The 24,456-nt window shown below is 39.4% G+C and overlaps 1 protein-coding gene across 2 annotated transcripts in view; it reads right to left on the bottom strand.

Annotated features, from left to right (window-relative positions):
* The window catches only part of LOC145985195 (uncharacterized), a 149,858-nt gene that overhangs the window by 93,658 nt on the left and 31,744 nt on the right, over window positions 1–24,456 (bottom strand). For both annotated transcript variants that reach the window (XM_083118922.1, XM_083118923.1), the window contains exon 2: window positions 8,564–8,636. In XM_083118922.1, the coding sequence (XP_082975048.1) occupies window positions 8,564–8,624 (61 nt within the window). In that variant the 5' untranslated portion in view covers window positions 8,625–8,636. The remainder of the gene's footprint in view (window positions 1–8,563; window positions 8,637–24,456) is intronic.

The raw sequence follows: 24,456 nt of genomic DNA, 5'->3' as shown, positions 1-24,456 counted from the left end.
CAACACAAACGCGAACCATGCACGATTTTTACGAGCGAAACTTGACCTGAAGTCACTCCAAAGAGGGCAAGATTTCTATTGATGTTTGGACAAAGAGAAATGCCAAATAGAAAGTAGCCACAGACGAACAATGACAGCACGTTGCAGCGTAACGAAAATGAAATGGCGCAATGCTATTGCAGAAGCATGAATAAAAATATTCGCATTCATAGCTGCACATGGAAGGAAATACACTTTCGCCACCGCTTTGTGAAGACATTTTCCACAAATTTCATTGCAAAAAAAGAGAAAGAAACCAGGATTTTTTGTACTCTCCAGAGAAAACAGATAACAAAAGCATGCAGGAAGTTACATGAGTTGGTTCCACTGGCTTGCTCATCCTATCCTATCACGGACGTGCATTGGATAAACTGGTGATTTAGGATATTGCGAATTGTTTATAGCTGGCAATTGGTATTAGAGAGGTGAGAGAATAACATTCGAGACATAAAATACCACACTATGTGCTTCTACTTCACTTAGTGTGGGCTGTTTGCGTGTTCAAAATCTGATTAAATTCTCCGTACATGATCAAATGAACAATGAACAACACAAAGATTGATTGATTGATTTCAAATTGGTGGGCGCGTCGGCATATATGGCCATTTACACCCTTCAATGTACGAGGGTCACTATTTATATTTTGAGCCTTGGCAACACTGATTGAAGTTAGGCGCGATTTGACGTTTGCACGGAATCGTCTGGCATTATTGACCATAACGTACTTTAAATGTTTTGTCAATAGCTTCATTTGTGTTGTTTATGTTGCCTTGGAGATTGCGCGACAACAATAAAATTGAATTACCTCGTGAACATTTTCGTGCGATGATTTTTTACGATTTTCGACGTGGATTATCAAGACAAGAGTGCATCGATCAACTTACTTCCACATTTGGCGATGAAGCCCCATCCTTTGCCACTGTGAAACGCTGGTATAACGAATTTAATCGTGGCCGCCATTCGATCACCGACGAGATTCGCGAAGGTCGTCCAAAATCAGTTGTTGTTCAAGAAAACATTGATGCTGTGCAAACCTAATACTGCATCGTCATTTAACATACTGTGAGATTGAGGCAACCATAGGCATTAGTTCCACCAGCATATATAAAATATTACATGATCATTTAGCTGTGAGAAAGGTATGTTCTCGTTGGATCCCACACAATTTGACAAAAACTCAAAAAGACGCTCGCGTCAATTGGTGCAAACAAATGCTCAATAAATACAATCGTGGTGCTTCAAAAGACGTATATAAGATTGTAACAGGTGACGAATCATGGATATATGCATATGAGCCGGAACGTAAACAGCAGTCGACTGTATGGGTGTTTCAAGATGAACCCAATCCAACAAGAGTTGTTCGCACTCGAAGCACATCGAAACAAATGGTCGCCTGTTTTTTCGGAAAAACTGGTCATGTGGCAACTGTGCCTTTAGAGGAACGTAGAACGGTCAACTGTGAATGGTACACAACAATTTGTTTGCCAGAGGTCTTCGGTGAAATACGGAAAACAAACAAACGCCGTCGGATCATTCTTCATCAAGACAATGCCAGCTGTCACACATCTGGTCTAACAACCGACTTTATGAACAGTCAAAAAATCGAATTGATGGGTCATCCGCCGTACAGTCCTAATTTGGCACCCAATGACTTCTTCTTGTTCCCGAATGTCAAGAATAAATTGCGTGGACAACGATTTTCGTCGGCGGAAGACGCCGTTGATGCGTTCAAAAACCATCTTATGGAGGTGTCTCAAGAAGATTGGAAAAACTGCTTTGACAAATGGTTCGAACGAATGCAAAAGTGTATTGACCATAAAGGAGAATACTTCGAAAAACAATAAAGCAGTTTTCAATGCCAAATTCCTGTTTTTTCATTGTTAGGCTCAAAATATAAGTAGTGACCCTCGTATACGAGGAGTATCCCCTTGTCTAAAATTCTTATTTAAAGTTTAAAACAAGGGGTGTAAGAAGCACCTTGAGAAAGGTTACAAGTGCGAGGTTGTAAGGGGACCTGCACAAGACAAACACAACACATTAAAAATTAAGAATAACCTAAAACTTCCTCACAGACAGGGTAAGAGTCCAGCTCTTCTCAAAAAGCTTAAAACGTTTGCTAAAACACTGTCATCTCCTAACATGGATGACAAACAACTGGGAAGATTAAAAGTGTGCCTGAGCAAATGAAAATCGGCACATTCAGTAAGAATATGCCGAATACTTAAAAGGGCAATTCAGACACGACACGTTGGAGGGTCCAGCTCTTGCAGCAAGAGACCCTGCCTGAGACGGCTGTGTCCAATACGTAGTACAGTTAGAACTTCTTTTAGACGGGAGGGACGGGCCGAGATACGCCGTGCAACAACGCAAAGATATATACAGGGTACTGTAAGAACGAAGTTAATTAAACAAAACCACGTGACATCTTTAAAATAATTAATTTTCTGTGTGTCGGTTCTGCTTCTATTTGCCTATTGCCTATTGATTGTAGCTGTACATCTCATATAAGGTCCAGCACATTCAATGTAGCAACTGAGATGAGTGGTATATCCCATTATATTCCTACGCGCAGGATCCTTGTGCTGCCATTGCAATAACCAATAGGATTTATCAGAAGCCACTTGCATTTGTGTACATTCTTACAGCAGACATAGACATAGAATATATACCAGAAGTCGAAGAGAGAGAGGCACACAAAATTATGAAAGAGATAAAGAAGAGACAGCTGGAGAAAGAGAAGCAAAGTTTCCCTGGATACAAAGCCAGCTGGTCACAGATATACAATCTTTCCATAGTCACGGTCAAATCAGAGACCGACACATGGCACCAAAAATAATCAATCATATTTTCTCAGTTCATGAAAGAGCCTCTCCTATAAAACTAATTCCATACTCCAATGTTAATTTAAAAAGGTAAAAAAAGGTAAAGTGTTCCCCTGTGCTTAGCACCACGCCATGAAGGCGTATAGGGGGTGTGGGGGTAACGCCCCACACTTTCTTGATCCGGTCGTGAGTGGGGGTGATGTGATCAGCATCACGCCCCTGACCGCCTTTACCCCCCCCCAGGGTTTCCCCCAGGTACCCATGTTATTCGACGCTGGGTAGGCGCCGGGGCCGCTTCCACCGTTAGAAAAGTTCCCGGATTTGAACCGGCCGGGGATCGAACCCGGGACCTTTAGCATGGTAGTCAGACGCGTTACCGACTGAGCCACCGCGGCCACTCCAATGTTAATTTACTGTATTAAATTTCTCCCTAAATTTATCTGTCGCAAGACTTAGGTATTATGATGATATTGTGATTGTTTGGTAGAATTATAGAAGGAGAAGGATTCGGGCCAAAAATTTTTGAGCCTAGCGAGCCAGTGGTATATAATTAGGAAGTTTTAAGTTTAAATCTACACAGTGAAATTGACTTTTATGGCTAAAGTGAAAGGCATGCCGATAGGGAGTTAGGTTCAACCCCCCATAAATATCTTGGGAATAGTAGTGTTAGTAATAAGCTTTTATATAGCAATATTAAAACCGCAGAGCTCTCTATTTATTGCCTACAGATGGAGTAGAAGTGTTCTGTAAACAATTCACTGCACTGTGACGTAATGAAAACTTTCCACACGTTAAATCAACTAAAAAAATATTAACAACAGCTCGAAAAATACACTAGCTCTTGTGCAAAGTGAAAACTAATTTGATTTTGATCGTCCGCAAGCTTTGAAGAAAGGGTCATCACATCACAAATTCCAAGTGTTTGCAAATCACTATGTGCACACCGAATTGAACACTCTTCAGTCCACCGCTTTTGAACTTAAATATTTCTTTAGCATCTCAACTTACAGAGATAGAGAAGAGTTTGATCTTCATACAACATATTACTAAACAACTGCATTATTTATTCAGAAACAAAAGAAGATAATTTCAACATTGTTTGATGCAGTTTCGAATTTCCTCGGGGCTTTTAACAATTAAAACTCACAAAACTGAATTTTTAGTAACTTTTTTATGTATCAGTGGTTAGGGACTGGAATGCACTCTCACATGAAATGAGAAAATCAAATTCAATAGGTATCTTCAAGCGAAGATTAGGAGAAAGTTTTATGGGGTGATGCTATATACTCTTATTCCTGGTTCGATTTTTTGTATTTGTCAAGTAAGTAATACATGTTTAATAAGTATTTGTTGTGGCTTGTTATGTATATAACCTATGTATGAGTCATGAATATATATATGTTTATGTATTTCTTTGAAATACACATTTTTACTGCGGTTGGTTTGATGTGAAAGGCATATATATGTATGATCGTTATTTTCAATGTTTATATATGAATCAGATTATGGATATGTATTATATTATGAACTTTTGTATGTGGTTGAGTGTAAGAAAAGGCATAAGCCTTAAATCTCCACCACAAAAAATAAGAGATAAATAAATATATAAAATATTATTAATAATAATAGATCTAAACATACGCAGATGGTTCTGTCAGAAAGCCCCCAGATTTATCTCTCTGGGTACTCTCATATGTACGATACATTCTCCAATTCGTAATCGTCTATCTATTAAGGAGCAATTGACAAAAATATAATTGACTTGAAGTCTAATAAAAACCACATGTACATGCGGGGAGCAAATTATGCGTTTCCTGCAGTATAAGTGAAAACGCTTATAAATGATGGGAACACTGAATCAACATACCGCGAGCGCGCACGTGTGGAACAAAATCAAGGTAACAGAGACACGCTAAATATTTCTTAAAGCTTGGATGCCTCAAGCAACTTATTTCACAACACCGTGTTAGAATCATAATAAGCTATAAAAGAAGATATCTTACATAAAGAATAATTAAAAATTTTCAAAAAGGAAACCTACGAGGGAGGGAGTCCCCCAAAAAATTCCGGTATTGGTCCCACATCATGAGGGTAATGGACATTTCCACTCAATTTTTTTTACAACATATTTAAATACTACACCCTGGAAAAATGACCCCTGCAAGTTCTCGCATTTCTCTGCGTCCAGTTTAAGGCAGAAACGAGACTTCCAAAGTTGCGAGGCTAGCGTTGCGCTGAAAACACGCCGCCGCCATGTTACTACGTCACTCCTTAGGGAGAGCTCGTTTGTCGTCTGCTTCGAGCGTCCAGTTCCGGATGGGTAGCCCAAGGTGAGCGAACACGTGCAACAGTTTTACAAATCTGTACCGATTTAAATAATGGAAGAAGGAGCGATAGGAGAAAGGAAAGCTATGCTTTGTAATGATCATTGTTCTATGAAATATCCATGCTGCTCACATGCAAGATAAATGAAAGGGTTCAGCTGCGTGTGTTCTCAGGCCATGCGAAAAATATTGCTTATAAAATTGGTTGCTGACAAGACACTCAAAAATATTTTTTAAACTTATATTTATCGATATTTACCGTAACCTATGTAGTTCAAAATAGGAATTTTCACATTCTTCACTTTATAAAGCCTATTTAACTTTCTTTTCCATAAAGCAATTTCAGTTTGTGTTCCATTTCTGTTGCGCAAATTATGATCAAATATTTTCGTGCAGATAAGAGAAAATACACTGAGAAGATTACATTAGTTGCACAGTACATATCTATATTTAGTTTATGTATAATTATTACAAGGAAATAATGTGTATAACCATGGGCGCATTTAAGGGGGATTCAACGGTTCCAACCCCCTTCTCTTTTTGGTTCACTAAAATTACCAGTTTCCTTGTTCTATCCGCTTGTTCATAAAAAAATCCTTCGGACTTATTTCATTCTCTTAAATTAGAGACGAATAGGACGGGATACGGATGGGAAGGAAATTTCGGTAATTCCACACACCAGATGGGACTGCAGACCAATATCTGCAATTTCCTGATAGTTTCGGAATTTCTGTGATAAGAAACTGCATTGACACTATCAAATCAGTTGGTTTTTTTTTCCCTCGAATCATATTAAAGAAATTTGGTTCTTAAAAACGTAGTGACACAAGATGAACAGAAAAGTATCAATACTTCGTGCCTACAAACACACAACTTTGTCGGGTCCAACATTCCCTCCCCCCATGCTCCCCAACAAGCTTCCGGCCAGCGTGTCCTAGATTTTCACGAAATAAAGCAACCCTAATCATACCAAAAGTTGATCCATCCCTCCCCCCGTGAACTATATATACGCCCATGTGTATAACAATATCCCATACTGAAATGGTACGATATAATTATTTTGAATTTTGTACTGCGAAAAAAGGAGCCTCATCTCGTTACCCCGAACGCATTAATTGGTTGGTTCACAACTTCACCACTAAGGATCCTATCGAGACGAGACATGGCAGCCTTGGTCTCGTTCTCGTTGAGAGTTGTAAATGTCTGTCTCGTGTTGATTTGTAAATGTCTCATTGACAGTCTCGTCTCAATTTATAAACATCCGTCTCGGTTTGGGAGGGCAATTCTCGTTCTCGTCTCAAGTCTAGAAAGATATAGAATTAACAACGTATGCAGAGACTTATCATTATAAATACAAAAAAAAACTTTCTTAATATTTATTATTATTATTATTATTTGACTCCTCGTTTCGACGGTACAGTCCTCGAAAACTAAATATTATCCTGCTTATATATGCAAACCAAACTGCAGATTCAGAATTACCAGGAATGAACTGGCGTTGTAATTATTATTCACAAAATTCATGATTTATCTGAGGAAGTCGCATGTTCCAGGTTTGACTCTCGACCTGGGCATGACTGTTTCCTTGTGAGTGACATTTCATTGAACTGGAAATTGTTACATGGGAGGATGTTTGCTCGAGACTTTGGGGACAGCTAGGGGGATGCTTCTATTGTTAATGTTAGTGTTGCTCACGAGACGAGGCATGTTCCGTCTGGGGGACAAGTGAATGTTTTCGAAATGAGATGGGACAGAAGAAAAATTTCGTCTCCTATCATGGCAGGTTGGGTGATACTTAGATTATGCAGTTGGTGGTAGTGTGTGTGTGTGGAGGACGTTGTACTCCTGCACCCCGACTTCGAATACAGCTTGTAGTTATTCATCTTCATTGTAGCGATTAGCCAAAAGTGGGAAGAAATGTGATGTTAGAGATGATACATAATAAATTAACCATGCGTTCTCATCGTTGCGGTTGGGCCTCCCCCATGGCGCAGTGGTAGCGTCATTGCCTGTAATCAAGAGGTCCCGGGTTCGATACCCGGTGGAGGCACAAGTGGTTCGGATCCCACTTTAAACTGTAGGTCCAGTCCCGATTAGCCTTACTGTGCATAAAGTGGACTTAAAACACCAAATCAAATCAAATCAAAAATCATCGTTGCGGTTAAACAAATTGAACGGAAAAGCGACGTAAAAGTAGGCTAAATACAAAAAATTGCAATATATATATATATTAACTGAAGAAAACTGTCATTTACTGCAGGAAATTTAAAAACTCACCGTACCTTTTTATACCGTATCACCTCTTATATTGCAGAAATTGGCGTGTAAACCAGTGTGTTCTAAAAGTATTATCTTAAAATTTGTGAAGAAAATATGACGAAAATAACTGTAATTCCAGAAAAGGCATTCCTATAACATTAAGTTCTTGCCAGTCCGAACTAACCTATGTATTCGCAATGAACAAGGCTGTTCACGTGTTCAGCCATTGACTGTTACAAGGTTTGCTTTGTCACCCTAATGGGAAAATCCTCTACCGAGTGGCTGAATTATAGTAAATACTACTATACTGCAAGGGCATAATTCATCTCCAAGAAATGGAGGACAGATTTTTGCACTGGAAGTTGTAAGATACTTGTTTTACACAGTAACAAGTGAATTTTCTGTCGTTTCCGCGGCTCATGCTAAGTTGACGGGACGAGCAGAAGCCCCGCCTGCACGCATTTCTGAGTGATGACGTCAGAGGACCTCCTGTCTGTGGAGAGGACGTTTTCAAATCCGTGACGTAGTAGGTGAATTTCAGCGGTGTTTGAAGGCGTGTTTCTCGAGAAGCGAAACAAATATCGCCGAGATATTTTGCACATCTCATGTTTGTGTCATTATCTGTAAAATGAATGGATTTAAAACGTTTTTCATGTCAAAGTGGAAATGTCCATTGGGGAAGCAGTAATAGAGGTCGACTGTATCGAAAGCCAAAAAAACAGATGCGATAAGACTCGATGCGTTCATCAGGCGACACACAAAGTCGCTTGGCAGGTCTTACCTTCAAAGAATTGTTGCGGTACGGGGTTTATTTCGGTTGTTGAACAATAAAATCATACGTGTTACGTAACTGAAGCACGATTTCTTTCATTTAAGTCTTTCAGTGATAATACAACGTGGGGTTGTGCATACGAAAGAAATGCATTGCATCACAATTGTTAAAAATGGCACATGATTTCGTTTGTTGAATATCCTGGATGGTCCAACCTGAATAATTACAACTTGGAAGCTTATTTATTTAAATCTATGTAAGGTATGCTGGGCATAAACAGCCATATGTTAAGCTGTAAGTCCAATAAGACTTTGTTGAGTTGAGTTGATCTATGTAAATGCACTTACCGCAGAAAACTCCCGCCACAATGAACGAACATATCAACAATAGAGGCCGTGTTGTTAACATCTTTGATGGTATCTGAAAAAAAATAATAGAAAATACAATGAGAAAATTACCAACGTGTTGTAACTGGTTGCTATTAGTACTGCTTTACAAGCAAAATAAGATGATAGTGATGTCAATGACCTGGAAATATTTTGAATTCTCTGGATAGCACGAGTTCAAAGTGCGCGCGTGCGTATTATTGTTATGAGCATATCTATCATATCTATCTATCTATATATATATATATATATATATATATATATATATATATATATATATATATATATGTATATAAAATATTATAAACTCTTTGAAAATTTATTAAAGATTTGAACTAATTCACAGCACCTTAAATGAAACTTTGGACACCCCTCAATGTAAACTATTCTCTATCCGCTGTAAGAATGAAGTCAATGTAAACAAATACACGTGACTACTATCGGATTAAAAATTATAGATACTATAGTTAAGACTGCAATTAAAAATTTACTTACAAAAAAACGAGTTGCATCAAAATTTAGCTTATTTAATTTTACGTTAATCTACCTAGGTATGCTAACTAAAATGTTTTTCGAGTATGCCTTATATTTTTTTACTTCGTGAGAACAAAAAAGGCCCGGTTTTTCGGAGTTTTACAAACGATCGCTGTTTTTGAAATTCTATAAATCAAAAACGGGTTGTCCGATCGTGATGAAATTTTAGTATGGTGTAGGCAGAACAGTTTTAAACATACATCTTAATTTTCAGATTTTAAAAATTTGTCAAAAAACCGTTATCATAAATTTTTCGGAACAACTTTTTCTTAGTATTGGGCAGTCGTACAAATACAAAATTGGTCTTGTTTTGAAGCTCTTTGCATCTGTTTTTAAAATCCATTATCGTTGTCAATTCACCTGAGAAACCGATTTTATACAGATTTTTATTCAGCGGAGTAAACATGAGCGCGGAACGTGACAAAACAGCAAGCACCGACTCGCAGTACTAGTCCGGCAGTTTCCACGGTTAAACGAATATCGTTGGTTAGCATAGATTAACGTAGAATTGAATAAGTTAAATTTTGATGTAACTCGTTTTTTTTGTAGGTCTACTGGTAAATTTTTAATTGCAGTTAAACTCGAGTATCTATAATTTTTAATCCGATAGTAGTGAAAAATCCTATTGATTTTTCCAATCGCAGTTGTGCAGGAATCTTGTGCGCAGTAATATAATACTAATACATTGTTGATATTGAGATTGCGCGATATTAAAATTATGAAATGTACAGCTACGACCAATATATTCAAGGGCAAAATAACACAGAAAAATAACTACTTCGCATCATAAGACACGTGGTTTTGTTTACATTAACTTCGTTCTTACAGTAGATGGAGAATAGAGTTCTGCACTACTCTTGCTAATCAGTCTCACATAAAAATAATATTATTACCCAAAGCTTGTCAAAGTTTGTTTTAAGTGTACTTTATTCTCAGATACGCTAATCTAGGCTGGATCTACAGTTTATGGCAGGATCCGAACCCCTATGCAGCCACCAAGAGGGCCCTTGATTATAAAGTGACAGTGTTCTAACTTAGCATCTGGATTGGGAGGAGGGTCCACATTTTATAATACCATTCAGACTCTTTACAATTAATTAAAATGCGTGTAAGATGTAAGAAATGAAAATCGTCATGGACAATCTACCGAGCAATACTTGTGCATCCCACTGTACGTTTCTGAAGAAACTTGGGCGAACGACGACCATAAAATAAAACTTCTACTTTGTAATTAAAGTGAGCATGCAGTAAAAATGAAATTATGTTTGATGTATGGGAAGTTGATGTCTTTACAGTCTGGGAAAGAAAAGGCTAAAAAAGAAAAAAAATTCTCACGGAGGCTTCCAACCGCTACCAACAAAACCCCTCCTTTACCTACGCATTATTAGAACGTGGTGATTGCCGGTTCGCATGCTTTCTCTTCATTTCCTCTCAGCCGAAATCCAGTTCAATTCTCCTCTGGCTTCATGTTAAGTATAGTTGCGGTTCCTGCGTGAAATAGACTGGTAAATTGATACTAGACAATGAAACTTCTAGCACAATTCTCTCGTTAACTTACACAAGTATTGCTCGGCAAATCGTCCATAACTATTTTCCTTAATTTGTCTTTTGCATCAAACATGTTTTTTAAGAAATGCATTTTCATATATGCTGGTGTAGAAGTTGTCAGCAGTTTGTTGGGCATTTTGTTTCAATTCTTGAAGTTCTCGTTGGGAGAAACAAAGTCAATAAACATGATGGTGGACATTTTGCTTCGTAACACTTACACATTCCACTCTACATTTAGAAAAGTATATATCGGTTCATAGCATATCACGTTGAAACTCGAGGAAGACATCCCTTGCAACAAAATTTCTTTCTTAGCCTTCCATGGCTATCTCAAAAGAGTAACCGAGGGTGTAACAATGGAGGAGCCGGCGGCCCCCCTCCCCCACAAATCCATGAGGATAAACATAATGTATGAATAGGCGTATGTTAAAAATTATGAAATTACCATAGATTAATAGCATGCTCTCAACAATTACTGTTCTACATTGTGTAAAATCAATTTTTCACTAATTAAACTATATCAATTTATGAGGTCTGCATTTGCACATTTTACATCCTACGCTGTTAAGAGTAGACCAGTACATATAGACATGAGGAGACAAATGACGATACAAGATATCTCTTACAAAAACCATTTTATGTGTTATAGCAGTAGGGACGTCAGAAGTGACAGGGGGCGACTGCACATGCCTCATTAATAATTCAACAAATTGTTACCATTCATTATTGCAAAGTACTTACACATGAACACCCCACTATATTATATTACACACCCCCGCGCACAAATCTCACTAATCTTTCCTCTAGGTTATATAAAATACAGTGGCGGAGATTAGGGGCGGCGAGCCCCCTCCCTTTATGCCACTCTTTTTGGAACCCAATCGCCGCCACTGATAAAATACAATATAAGATATTTGATAATGTCGCCTCCATTGGAACTGGTCTAATATGCGAATGTGCATGCATGACGGTTTATTTATAGACAGAATGTATATGTAATGCGAAAAAAGTTTTTTATTTTTATTTTGATTTTCAATAAGTTTTTTTTTAAAAAAATGCTGCATTCACTACTTCAATACTAGAAGTGGCCGCGGTGGTCTAGTCGGTATGGTGTTTGACTGCAACACAGGAGATTCGGGTAGTTTCCAAGTTGGTGAATGGAGGGTAAAGGCTGCTGGAGCTTGGTGTCGTTCGCATCATCTACAGAAATGAACTACAACCTTAGTGACAATGAAGTTCGACCAGTCACAAATATAGGAGTGCGTTGTGAAAGAAGGAGAACACGTGCATATGCTGAACATATTTTACTCAGCAATCTACATGGAACAAAGGAAAACATAAATTTCCGCTGCAACGCAGCAATGTATGGTGTCCACACAAAATAAAACATTTTCGTCCATCTACACGTGACATTGAAGTTCGACCACTGTTAGAGGGGATCCTGTTTACCATGGTGTGACGCCGCCACGTCGGCGAATAACTGTGGCAATGCGTCGGGGCATGCTGCGGACGAATCGTTCAAGGTATTCCACATCGATGCGGTGCCATTCCTCCTGCAGGCAGGCGATAAGAGCAGCCACTGTCGTGGGTCCCCTCTGTTGCACACGTCGCTTAAGAACACGCCACACATTCTCAATGGGCGAGAGGTCGGGACTCGATGGTGGCCATGGCAGAGTTCGCACGTGATGGCGAGTCAACCATTCTCTTGTCAGCCGCGCTGTATGAGGCCTGGCATTGTCGTGTTGAAAGATGAGACGCCGCCTGTGGAACAGGTGCCTTCGCACTGTGGGAAGATGCCGCTCCAGTATGCGTGTATAGGCGTGTGCATTCACAATGCCCTCACAGACGTGTAGTGGGCCAACCCCAGATGCCGTCATGCATCCCCATACCATCACTGACGCAGGTTTCTGTACCCGACGTGCATAACATTTTGCTTCATTCTGTTCCTCCTTCCGACAAATGACTGTTTTCCGTATTTTCCCGTACACAACATTGAAAATGGATTCGTCCGTCCACAAAACCCTGTTCCACTGCCGAAATGTCCATCCCCGGTACATTCGTGCCCACCGTACTCGATTGGCTTTGTTCAACATGGAAAGGAAGGGTTTACGTTTCGCCTTGTACACTCGGTAACCGCATCGCTGTAGGTAACGGCGAATGGTCCTTGTTGACACTTCAATGTAAAAGCGTTCTCGAGTCCACAGTCGTAATTCGGCCAGAGAAACATGATTGTTGGTCTGGATATAGCGCCTAAATATCCGTAGGTCACGCACGCTCAGCAGGCGTTTTCGACCGGGGGCCTTACCTGGCTCTGTAGTACCCGTATTTTGGTGGTGTTTGATGATGCAGTGGACGGTTGACTTGGGTAAGTTCAGTTGGCGCCCTATTTCCCGTTCACTGAGTCCATCCCGTTGCAACTCCACCACTCTTCTCCTCACGGTGTTGTTAATAGGTTTGTCCCTGGCCATGGTGATGATGCACTGCGGTTCCTCGGTGCACAGCACGCGCTTATATACGGCGGACTCCCTTATCGTGTCCGTGACGTCATGCTTCCGCCAAATGCGCCACTATCTGGAATTTGCCGTATGGGTCTGGTGCCCGGTCGAAGTTCAATGTCACGCGTATAGTTCCCCGATTTCTTTCTTTACGTGACCTTGGGTGCAACATGCTGGGATCACGATTATTGCCTGCTCACACACCTCCTCTTACACACATGCGTCACTTCTGCGGGTCACCCATTCCACCGCCTATGCCTCTGTGCATTTAATCACGTATTCCTTTCTGGTCGAACTTCATTGTCACCAAGGTTGTAGATTGCAAATGTGTAGACTCCTAACTCCACACCCCTTTCATACAAGTTTCGTTTAAATCCACTTTTATGCACAGATAGTATAACTGGGACTGGACCTACAGTTTAAAGTAGTATCCGAACCACTATGTGTTTCCACCGGATATCGAACCTGGGACCCCTTGATTAGAAGGCGGCGGCGTTACCACTATGCCACCGGGGAGGCCCACACCCCCCTTTCATAAACCATCACGGTATGTATAATGGGCAAGAGGGGGAGGACGAGGTAGCTTTAATATTTCAAGGCTTGGCATTTCCAAATCGAGAAGCGAACGAGACTGGTTTTGTCATTCACTAAACGAGACAGTGCTGTAGTGAACAACGGATATAATCAAGTACAGTGGGTGTACCCACACTTCTTCCTTCCTGCACTACGTTCTGTTCCTGATGACATGGGATTTGAAATTGCCACCAACGCCGCAAAGAAGGAAATGGCTGTAGATTTGTTTTTCAAAATAAAATTTCCAATAAACCATACGCTACGTGAAAACCTCCAGGTCTTCCTGCTCGTTACCGCCACCGGCACGAGCACTCAAGTGGAGCGCCGTTGTGCTCGAAGGATTTCGGGAAAACATAGAATAATCGCGTCCGCCATACGTGGAGTTCCTGCCTTTTCACTTCCATGCGGAGAGGAGAGAGCAAGAACGGCAATTGTTCAACAACAATGGCTCCCACCTTAGGTTGTCAACCTCAGTATTGAACAACGATACATTCTATCAGTCTTTAGATTAAAAACAAAATTTAGCTTTTGGGTAACGGAAACTATGCTCCATCCGCTGCAAGAACAAAGTTAATGTAAATAAAACCACCTGACTTCTGAGAAATAGTTCTTTCTCTATGTTTTAGTTCTGGCGTTATTTTGCCCACGAACATCACGTATCTAGAAATATAATTCGAGGAGAAGGTAACGGAAACTATGCTCCATCCTCTGCAAGAACAAAGTTAATGTAAATAAAACCACCTGACTTCTGAGAAATAGTTATTTCTCTGTTTTAGTTATGGTGTTATTTTGCCCACGAACATCACGTATCTAGAAATATAATTCGAGGAGAAGGTCCGACCATGTGTCTCAATAATAATAATATTAATAATAATAATATAACTGTATTTAATTAAAATAATATTAATTAATATGTAAATTAATAAATATTGTATTATTATTACATGAATAGGTAAAAAGATGGTAAAAGGATAGAAATATAACAGCACGCATTCATTATCTAGCTTACGTGTAGTTAAGATCGCCAAAATTTGTATAAAAACAACTGCCATTACAAGGAAATTAATGTCAAATATGTAGATAAAGAATTGTACATTAATTGAATAACAAAGAAAGGAGTTAGATTCCATTACCGAAAAGTAAAGTTCCTGATTAATATTTTATGCATATTATCATAAGTACGCGTAGTAGTGTACATAATAAATCTTTGGAACTCTGCTTCAAAGCCGTATGATCTCAATTCCTTTCCTTACAATAAGTACGGAGGAAATGAATAACCATCGATTGTATAAGAAATGCTAAACAAGTATATTTTTATTATTTAATTTTAGTACTTCGTAAGTCTTTCGGGAGGGGAACAGGACCCCTCCCCCGCAAATACGTCCATGTGTACAGCTGCCATTGTAACAACCAATAGAATTTCTCACAAGTCACGTGTATTTGTTTAAACTGAGTTCGTTCTTACAGCGGACAGAGAATAGTAAATTTTTGACATACGTATAATTGTATTTGTAAAGCGGTAATAGAGGTCCCGGGTTCAATCCGTGGAGGAAGCTAAAAACTGTCGATCTTGACCCAGCATCGTGGATATAATTGGGAAGCTATTCGTAAGTAGTAGCATGGAACACTTGGTCTCGAAAGCCAAAAAATAGTGACGATAGAACTGGATCATGAGACACTGCTTGGCATGACCTGACCTCCAAAGGGCTATTGAGCCATGGAGTTCTCTTAGCTGGAGGGGGGAGAGGTGTGAAAGAAAGCGAGTGTTGCCTGAGAACGTTTTGGAATCAATGTTCTAAGATGTAAGTAATAACCGTTTATATTTCCTACCTCTGATATTTTCTTCGATGAGTGCGTTGAGCGTTCGGTTCGCTATCTCCATACTGGAGGTTCCGGGTTCAAGTCCCAGCCTAATCACAATTAATCATCATCGTTGCGATTATGTGAAAGTGGCAGAAAAGCGATTTGACACAAGAAAATACAAATACAGACCGAAGCAACAAGCAACAGTCACTTGGAAACGAACCTTCAGAAATAAATATAACTTTTCGCACTAAAATGGCAGAACAAGCTGCACATTCCGTTTGTTCGCTTATGTGTCACTAGGGTTGGGCGTTTCAGTAGCGTGCATGTCGCCTTGGCCAATTTGTCGCGCAGTCGCAGTGCCTTTTTGTTTTTACAGAAGTAGCTTGTCACTTCGGTGTGTTTGGTCTGAAAACTCCGTAAATGTTCTAGCTCTTACAGGTTAGGTTGACGTAGAATACTCAAGATAATGCTTATCGATATTTCATTTGCTGCTAAGCTGAAGCTGCAAATTGCACTTTGCACATATAGGGTGTCCGAAAACTAGAATTATACTTTGCTATATGACAATTTCAGAGCAAAGTGTGAACGTACTTTTGGGTCACCCTGTATATAGAAATCAGATTAATAGATAAGAGTGGCGAAGGATATGAAAGAAGTAAGGCATGAAAGATTCTTGACCTGTATACCCTCCAGAGGTTTTCAGGGTGTACTCCGAGTCACTATTAATTCAACGGAAGAAATATGCGTTTGTTATGTAATCATAAGAAGACCACGATGTCTGTTTTACTTACGTCATTTCCTCCAGTTAATTATTTTCGCCTTGATGTTCAAGCCCGTAAAAAGGAGGAAAACTTAAAAAGAGTCCATCTTTGGCCATTAATGGCACTACGCCATTATATGTACAAATAGAAAGAAGACAGATATACCACGCAGGCTTGGCCAGGGGGAATGCTAGGATTTGGTAATTCTGGCTTCAAATGTCCATTCAACGTTATTTCACGTGTATAATCGATATTAAGATATCGATACATAGTAACAACGAACAACAGAGATCTCATCATCTTATAGATTTATTTATTGATTGATTGATTTGCTTTATTTTACTACGCTCTTGTGCCACTTTTGGCTAATTTGCGAAGAAGGGGATGAGTGATGATATCATGAAACTGATGAATGGACACTCACAAACATCCATGCCAAGGCCAGGGTTCGAACCCGGAACCCCTGGCGTCATAGCGCGATGTGCTAAACACTCCGCCACGGGGGCCGGCTCTTACATAAAACAACGTGCCCACGAACTTTGAGAAACGGGGAGGGTAGCTTTTATGACTTGCACGGGAAATGTTTTACCATTACAAGTATATTAAATGAATACTTAACCACATATTCGTAAACTTACTTTTAATTGTCCACTAAATTCCTTGAAATAAACTTGCTCTTATTTATCTCCTCTCGCTTGTAAAAATACGACAAAACCAATGCAGCCGAAAGTCTCCGAACACACGCGAAGTGCCCAAGACCGACTTTTTATGTATTCTTCCTCGTCTACCAAGCAAGAAACAAAGCGTCAACAACGTAATGAAAAAGGTAATTAAGCCACGAGTGGGTGTATGTCCCATTAGCATTTATGCAGCACGATGAGGGCAAACTGACCTTACATCGTTTGTCCTTGATCTTTTCCACTCTCTAAAGCACGAAGGTTGTTCTCGTGTCGTCCGGCAGATGGCTCTCAATACCCAACTTCCTTCTCCGCGATCGAATACCTTGAAGCTTCACATCTGTGATTTATCTGTGCTTCCCCTGCATAAACAGGCCCGTAGCTAGAGGGGGGGCAGGGGGGGCAACTGCCCCCCCTGAGAGCCTGCTCTGCCCCCCCTGTGAAAAATACAGAACACATTCCTACTTCGAATTCTCACTAATCTTTACAATTATATCATGTGTTACTCTAGCAACATTACAAAGACACTTATTGATTTTGTGATTTAGCCTATTAGGGTGTATGGGATTCCGGATAATGTCGAATCAGGATTGGGAGGGGGGGGGGAATTCCCTTCCAGATTAGACTTCGGGAAATTATTTCACAATTTGGAGTATCTAGAACAGTTGTGACATTTTGAGTAGTATTGTATTAAAGGTGCCTAATGTGTTTGGATGTTTTTCTTGGATGTGTTGCTATGAACTTTGAATTGGTTAAATTTTTGTTTCCCAAGTCTACCTTTTGGTAATAGTGTGGTAGAGAGAGGGAGTGGATATTTGATTTTTGTTACTTTGCGTTGCTTTTCTGCCACTTCTAGCTAATCGCAACAATGAAGGATGACGTGAAATTGATGAAGAGACACTCATAAACAGTGCTGCAACTACAGGGGGCAGGGGGCATTGTCCTCTCCCCCTGACCTTGACAGAAGTGAGAATCTAAGAATAGCAGAACAATTGGATACTCATGATGGAATTAATTTTTACGTGTTCCTTGCATTTTTCTACCAGATGGACAAGGTCACTTGCAAGGGGGCAATTCCCCCCTCGATTTCAAATTTTATACAAATAAAAAAAAAATCGTAAAATTTTCTTGCTCGCTTCGCTCGCAATTTCTGCTGTTCTATTCTATTCTATAGTCCAAGATCAGAGCCATAGCTATCTATGGGGCGGCAGGAGTAGTGTTGCCCACAGGACGAGACGGGACAGGCTTTCAAAAATTCGAGACGAGACGAGATTGATCATGTGTCCCGAGACAAACGAATATTTTCAAGACGAGACAGCATTTCACAACATTTCCACGAGACGAGACTGGCCAAAGTCTCGTCTCGTGGGCAACACTAGGCAGGAGTCCGCTCTGGAAGCCAAACGATCTTTATGAAGAAAAAAAATGTTAAACAGAATGCCATGATGCCCCGTAAAATTATTGCACCCTATTAAAATAATTTCTTTCTATGAAACTCAATATGAAATATTACTGATGACACTGTAATCCAAGAAGTCATTCATCAATCAAGGGATTCCTATTTGTTTGTCAGGTGTTAAAACATGTATTTCAACTATACTACAATTCACACAATATTTTGCAAAATTGTTAACGTAACCAGTAGGCAAACGTTGTCTGTAGTGATTCAAGAGTCTCCCCTTTGAAGGAAATAAGAGTCCGTGGTGGACTAAGGGACCCATGTTTTAATGTTTTAGCAAGTACAAAAAAAAATGTATTAGCTACAAATGTTTACACAATTCATCAAAGTGTAGATAATATGTAACCATCATTATTTAATTAATTCTATTTTCTTGCATAACACAACACAATGGTGTTGTTGGATTCTCGTTATATTCCTTTGTGTGTAAAAATCTTGCATACTAGAAACTAGAGGGAATCATTATGAAGCATGATTTATAAAGGATTCCCTTAATCAGTTCTGCAGAGAGGCCCAAAGTTGTTGGTGCATATTAATAACCTATTAACATTATCGACCTGTAAATATCAAGTAGATACAGTCCCTATTAGCCTACCTAGGTATTTATGTTAAACTTCATATTCTTTGGCAATCTGGAAAGGTCATTATCGAAATATTGCTATTTGGTGTTGCTCGAAGTTCGTTTGTTCGTTGCACTTTCAAGATATCATCCCTTTCTGTTACTTATCTCTTTTTGTGGAGGGGGCAAGTGCCTCCGTGTACCCTGTTATATCTGCCAATGCGACACAATATATTAAAAATTTGCCCCCTCTAGGATTGACTTTGCCCCCCCTACAAATAATTCCTGGCTACGGGCCTGTGCATAAAGTTTTATCAAGCTACAATTCCAACAATTCTAACAACTCATTTCCTACATACGTGTAAACTCACGTTCAATTAGCCTTGGAAAGTTTTAATTGAAAAAGGGACGCCAGAACTACAGTTTTACAAATTTATTTAAACTTACAATCTATCGATGGTGTACGTCACACACAAGCATTTATATTATTGTTGCGTCGTATTTCTTCCACTTTTGGCTAATCGCAAAGACGAAGATTAGGTGAAATTGAAGAAAGGACCCTCACAAGGAACACATTAATATGCCCAGGCTGGAACTCGGAACCTGGGAACATTAGTAGCTCAGCCTCCGTTATTGATATTATTTTCACGAATTAGCCAAAAGTGGCAGAAAAGCGAAGTAAAATAAACGAAATCAATCCATCTTGACATGTATGCAACATTGCATGCATCACAAAACTTCCTCATGTGTATAAATGGTTGGTGATAAAAAGAATGGACTGTTCTTCGTAATTTTATGTTGAATACATTTTAGAAGCTAAGAAATGTTTATTCTGAAGAGCAATTAAGGTATCACAAAAGAAACAACACAGAAGTTCCACATCAATTAAAATAACTAGTGGAATGAAAAACATGTTTTTCTGACTACCGTTTGCTTGAATATTCCAATGGTAAAGAGTGATTCGGTGGAGGATATAGTGACTATTATAGACGTAGTATTTCCATTAAAAATTGTTATACTTTTTATACAATAGAGAATGGAAAATTATATTTATATAGTAATAAAAGGAGAATATTTCATCAACCAATGTAAAAAATTATGATAGGGGCTACAGTAGGATCCCACAATTGTGCAATGTGCCTTTGTCGGGGATGGTAGCCGGACAATTGCGATCACGGACAATTGCGGTGAACACAGAAGTGAAAGGACGGGTGAACAATTGCGATGACATTTTAAATCTTCTATCAAATGGAAGGGTGACTTAACACTCCGTGCAATACCTCTTACGCGGAGTGGTTAACACGACGTCAGGAGTTCCGGGTTCGAATCCCGGCTTGTGCATGGATGTTTGTGAGTGTCAATTCATCAATTTCATCATTTCATCACTCATCCCCATCTTCGCAAATTAGCCAAAAGTGACATAAAAAGCGAAGTAAAATAAAGCAAATCAATCAATACAAGAGAATTATGTGAAATATTGATATTTTCGAATATAACACTGATTCCTCTCACACTTTCTCCAGACTTGAAACTGGTAAGGTAGCTTGTAAACGTACTTGCATCACAACCACATTTAAGTTAGGTTAGATTAGGTGCACCTGTTGATTAGTCATTCTGATCGTCGCAATTGTCCTACCATTAATTTGTAAAATGGCCTTCACCGTCAAAATCATCGCAATTGTCCGTGATTTTGGTTTCATCGCAATTGTCCGCCATCGCAATTGTCCTAGATTAGTGGGGGATGGACCGAACCTCTTGAATACAAGGCGACAGCAACGGGGATGAGTGAATACGACTCTTTCAAATATTGCACTATCACAAGAAGAGTGGATTACACTTTACTTAACATTTGCATTAGTTGCAAATCTCCTTACAGTCAACTAGTCGTACCACATAAAAGACTGACACAATGTACGTACAGTGTGCAAGAAGATGCACTGCAATGAGTAATGACTTTGAAGCATAATGAGGAAGAAGCACATCCCGTCAGTTTTCTCTTTAATTTCACGCCCCAATTTATTAGATTGCATCTGCTGGTATTCCATGTACTCGGTACTAAGGACGTATTTAGGAGGAGGGGGTCCACAGGAGGTCCGGACCACCCCCCCACCCGAAAGACTTACCAAGTACTAAAATTAAATAAACAAAATATACTTCTTTAGCATTTCTTATAGAATCGATGGTTATTCATTTCCTCCGTACTTATTGGAAGGAAAGGAATTGAGATCATACGGCTTTGAAGCACAGTTCCAAAGATTTATGCACACTACTACTTATGATGATATGCATAAAATATTAATCAAATTTATCAATCAATTTGATCTAACTCTTTTTTTTTTGTTATTCAATAATATTCAATTCTATATCTATTTGACTTTAATTTCCTTGCCAGGGCAGTTGTTTTTATACAAATCTTGACGATAAGATAATGATACGTCCTGTTATATATATATATTCTTGTACCGTATTTTTACCAATTCATGTAATAACAATAATACGATATTAATTAATTTACATATACTTTTCTAATTATATTATTACACAGACACTTGATCGGGCCCCCCGAAATGTATTTCTAAATACGTGCCTGCTCGGCACGTATATCTGATATAGGGGAGAAGAGAGAAGAATTTACATGGCATTTGTTGGGAAACCTTGTGGTAAGAGACCTACAGGAAGGCCAAAGCGAAGATGGAAGGACAGTTTTGAGATGGAACCTAGGGAACTGGCAAGGATGGACTAGATAGGGTTGATCTTGCCACGGATGTAGACGGATGGAAGGTTGTGTTGCTGCTGCAATAAAACGTCGGGTTTAGGAATGTCAGTTTTTCTTATCTCTCACTAACTTTTAGCAACAGCTTTTAAGGGTGTAAGGGATGACTTTCTGGCAAGGCGCCCGGTTAACTGCTTTTTGGAGGACAACGAGGCTCTGGCGTCTGGGCCCACGGCCAGGATAATCCTTTATGGGTTGTGTTGTTCTGTGCTTGCCCTTCTATGTGCTAAGTGCCCCTTTACTGCCTCAGCTTTTAAATTAGGTGAGGAGATTTTGGTCCTCAGACTCGGAGAGAGTATAGTTTTTAGTTCCTGTTAAGTTATGAATGAATGAATTAGTTTTAAAAATTGAGTAAGGAAGTTTCTAACAGACATATTTGATTCTTAGGGGCATGTCTTGAATTTTGTCTTTGTTAAGAGGTTTATCCCTATATTGAGTGATGGGTAACAAATAGCCTATATGCTGATGTGCCTCTACTATAAAAATCAAGCAAGCAAGTAGCAGTGAATAAGATGAATCACGTTAGATTTTCTTCTGTTTGCGAAAGTACTTCTTGAAAAATGTTTCTCATTCAACTTGGTAAGAGTCGGATTGTTTTCAAAACGTCTCTACCTGACTGCGCGAGCCTGGTGACATTGCAGAGCGTGAGCAACTGCGTTGAAATGACGTCAGCGACTCGATAAGACAAACGCAAGTGATAGAAGGTTATAATAAATAGGGTGGTGTAACTTACTCTCAAGTTGCAAATGAAGGACGGCCAGATATATTATGAAAATAATCGCACTATAGTAGCAAGTACATCCGATCTGTTCTCGTAGCACCTCTTTAGACTACTTACCCGTCACCCAGAAGAGAGGTATTGCACACTGTGAGATCCGTTTGTTTCTATAGAGATTTGACCTGACTCGGACACCCACGAGTACCGCATCCTTTAGCATATTCATCGGCAAGTCAGCATCCGCAAGCGAACAGCGTAGGCGAAGTGTTTTATGGGGAAAGGATACGAATGCGGACAGATTCCAGGATGAACACGACGACACCTCATCCGCTGTCGAAGAAGAAAAAAACTGGGTCGCTCGGTTCTTGCCGAGAGCTTTCACATGCTCGCGAGTATAGGGTGTTTTGTTACGCGTTCCACGCGGCTCTTAAACTGTGCTGAACCGTTCGGGATCGGTGCGAAACGGAACTTCGCGATTAGCTTTCGTTTGCACATTCAGCGCGCTACGCTCACTAAGGTAGCAGCTTTCTCCGGGATGTGGATCCCGAGTTCGAATCCCGGCCTGTGTTTGTGAGTGTCCCTTCATCAATTTCAACATATCATCACTCATCCTCATCTTCGCGGTTAGCCAAAAGCGAAGCTTATAAAGGCATTGGAGTTACCATCATTTTTATATTCCGGAGTAGAATCTCACGCGTAGATTACCTGTTGACAACGCATTCAGAAATAGACTGACTGTGTACAGTATATCAGATCGAGACAAACATACGAATCAGTATCAAGACAGGACAAAGAACGAGACTCCTGTTTCTACCATGAACATTACATTTTATATACCACTCCTCTATCAAATAATATTTACTCCAAATTTCCTGACTGACTTATACGTTGAGGAGAAGCAGGCAAATTAAAGCAAAATATGAAATATTGAACTATGGTGCTCAGGGATTTATCCAGAATTTTGCACCAGAATGACCACAAGCCAAGCCTTTGAGAAAATATTAGGACGGTTTTTCCCACACCTGCTACCACTCTGTACAGCTTATTATTGGCTCTTCGGTATTTATTTCTGGCTTTAATCGATTGTTGCTTCCTCTGAAGTCCTTATTACCACTCTCAGTTATGGCGCTTTTTACTAATTCTATTGCTGGCTCTATGGTGTTTTAGTTGGGATATATCGCTGGTGCCTATTATCAGTGATTTATCTCCACACACACCCCAACACCCCTCTTAATTTTTCCACAAACTTCCCTTTAACTTTTTTATATTAAAGGTCCATTTTTTTTTAAAAAAAATGGCACTACATCTCCCAGATTGAACCCCTGCCTGCCTATCATGCATACAATTTCGAATATTTGAGAAAGAATGAATTTTATCGATTTTATCACTCAGAAATTTTGGTTCCGTTTTTGCCAACATCAGAACATTCTAGTATTCTAGGAATCTACAGAATTACCGTATTTGCCGACGGGCTTTTTTTTTACTTTAAAAATTGGTCTGAAAAACAGGGTGCGTCTTATACACAAGTTTGTGAATGGGTCAAAACTTCATGGGATTCTGTGGAAAACTAAGACAGTGGTTAAATCATTTAAGAAGAGTGAAATTAGTAATGCACTGGATGGTACAGAGGACAATTAATCATATGAGGACTGAATTCTGATTTAGAAAAGGTTTCAAGTGACTCTTCATTTAGCTCTGGAGGTCTGGGTTTTGACGAAGAAGATTAAAATGTATTCTTTCCTAGTTAGTTTACGTAAGTTATTTGTTGAAAGCAGACCTACATATTATTGCAATACTGTAAATTAATTATAATATTCATTCTTAAAGCTTTTTCCTAAAAAATCTGTACAAAAAAGGAGGTGCCGGTTTGTCGGCAAATACGGTAATTGTATACCACAGCTCAACTTCACAGTATATACCTTGAGTCGAACTTCGTTCAATTCTACATGAA

Source organism: Lepisma saccharinum, chromosome 3 (assembly GCF_977018435.1).
Source record: "Lepisma saccharinum chromosome 3, izLepSacc3.1, whole genome shotgun sequence".
NCBI lineage: Eukaryota > Metazoa > Arthropoda > Insecta > Zygentoma > Lepismatidae > Lepisma > Lepisma saccharinum.
This window is presented reverse-complemented; position numbering and strand designations above follow the sequence as displayed.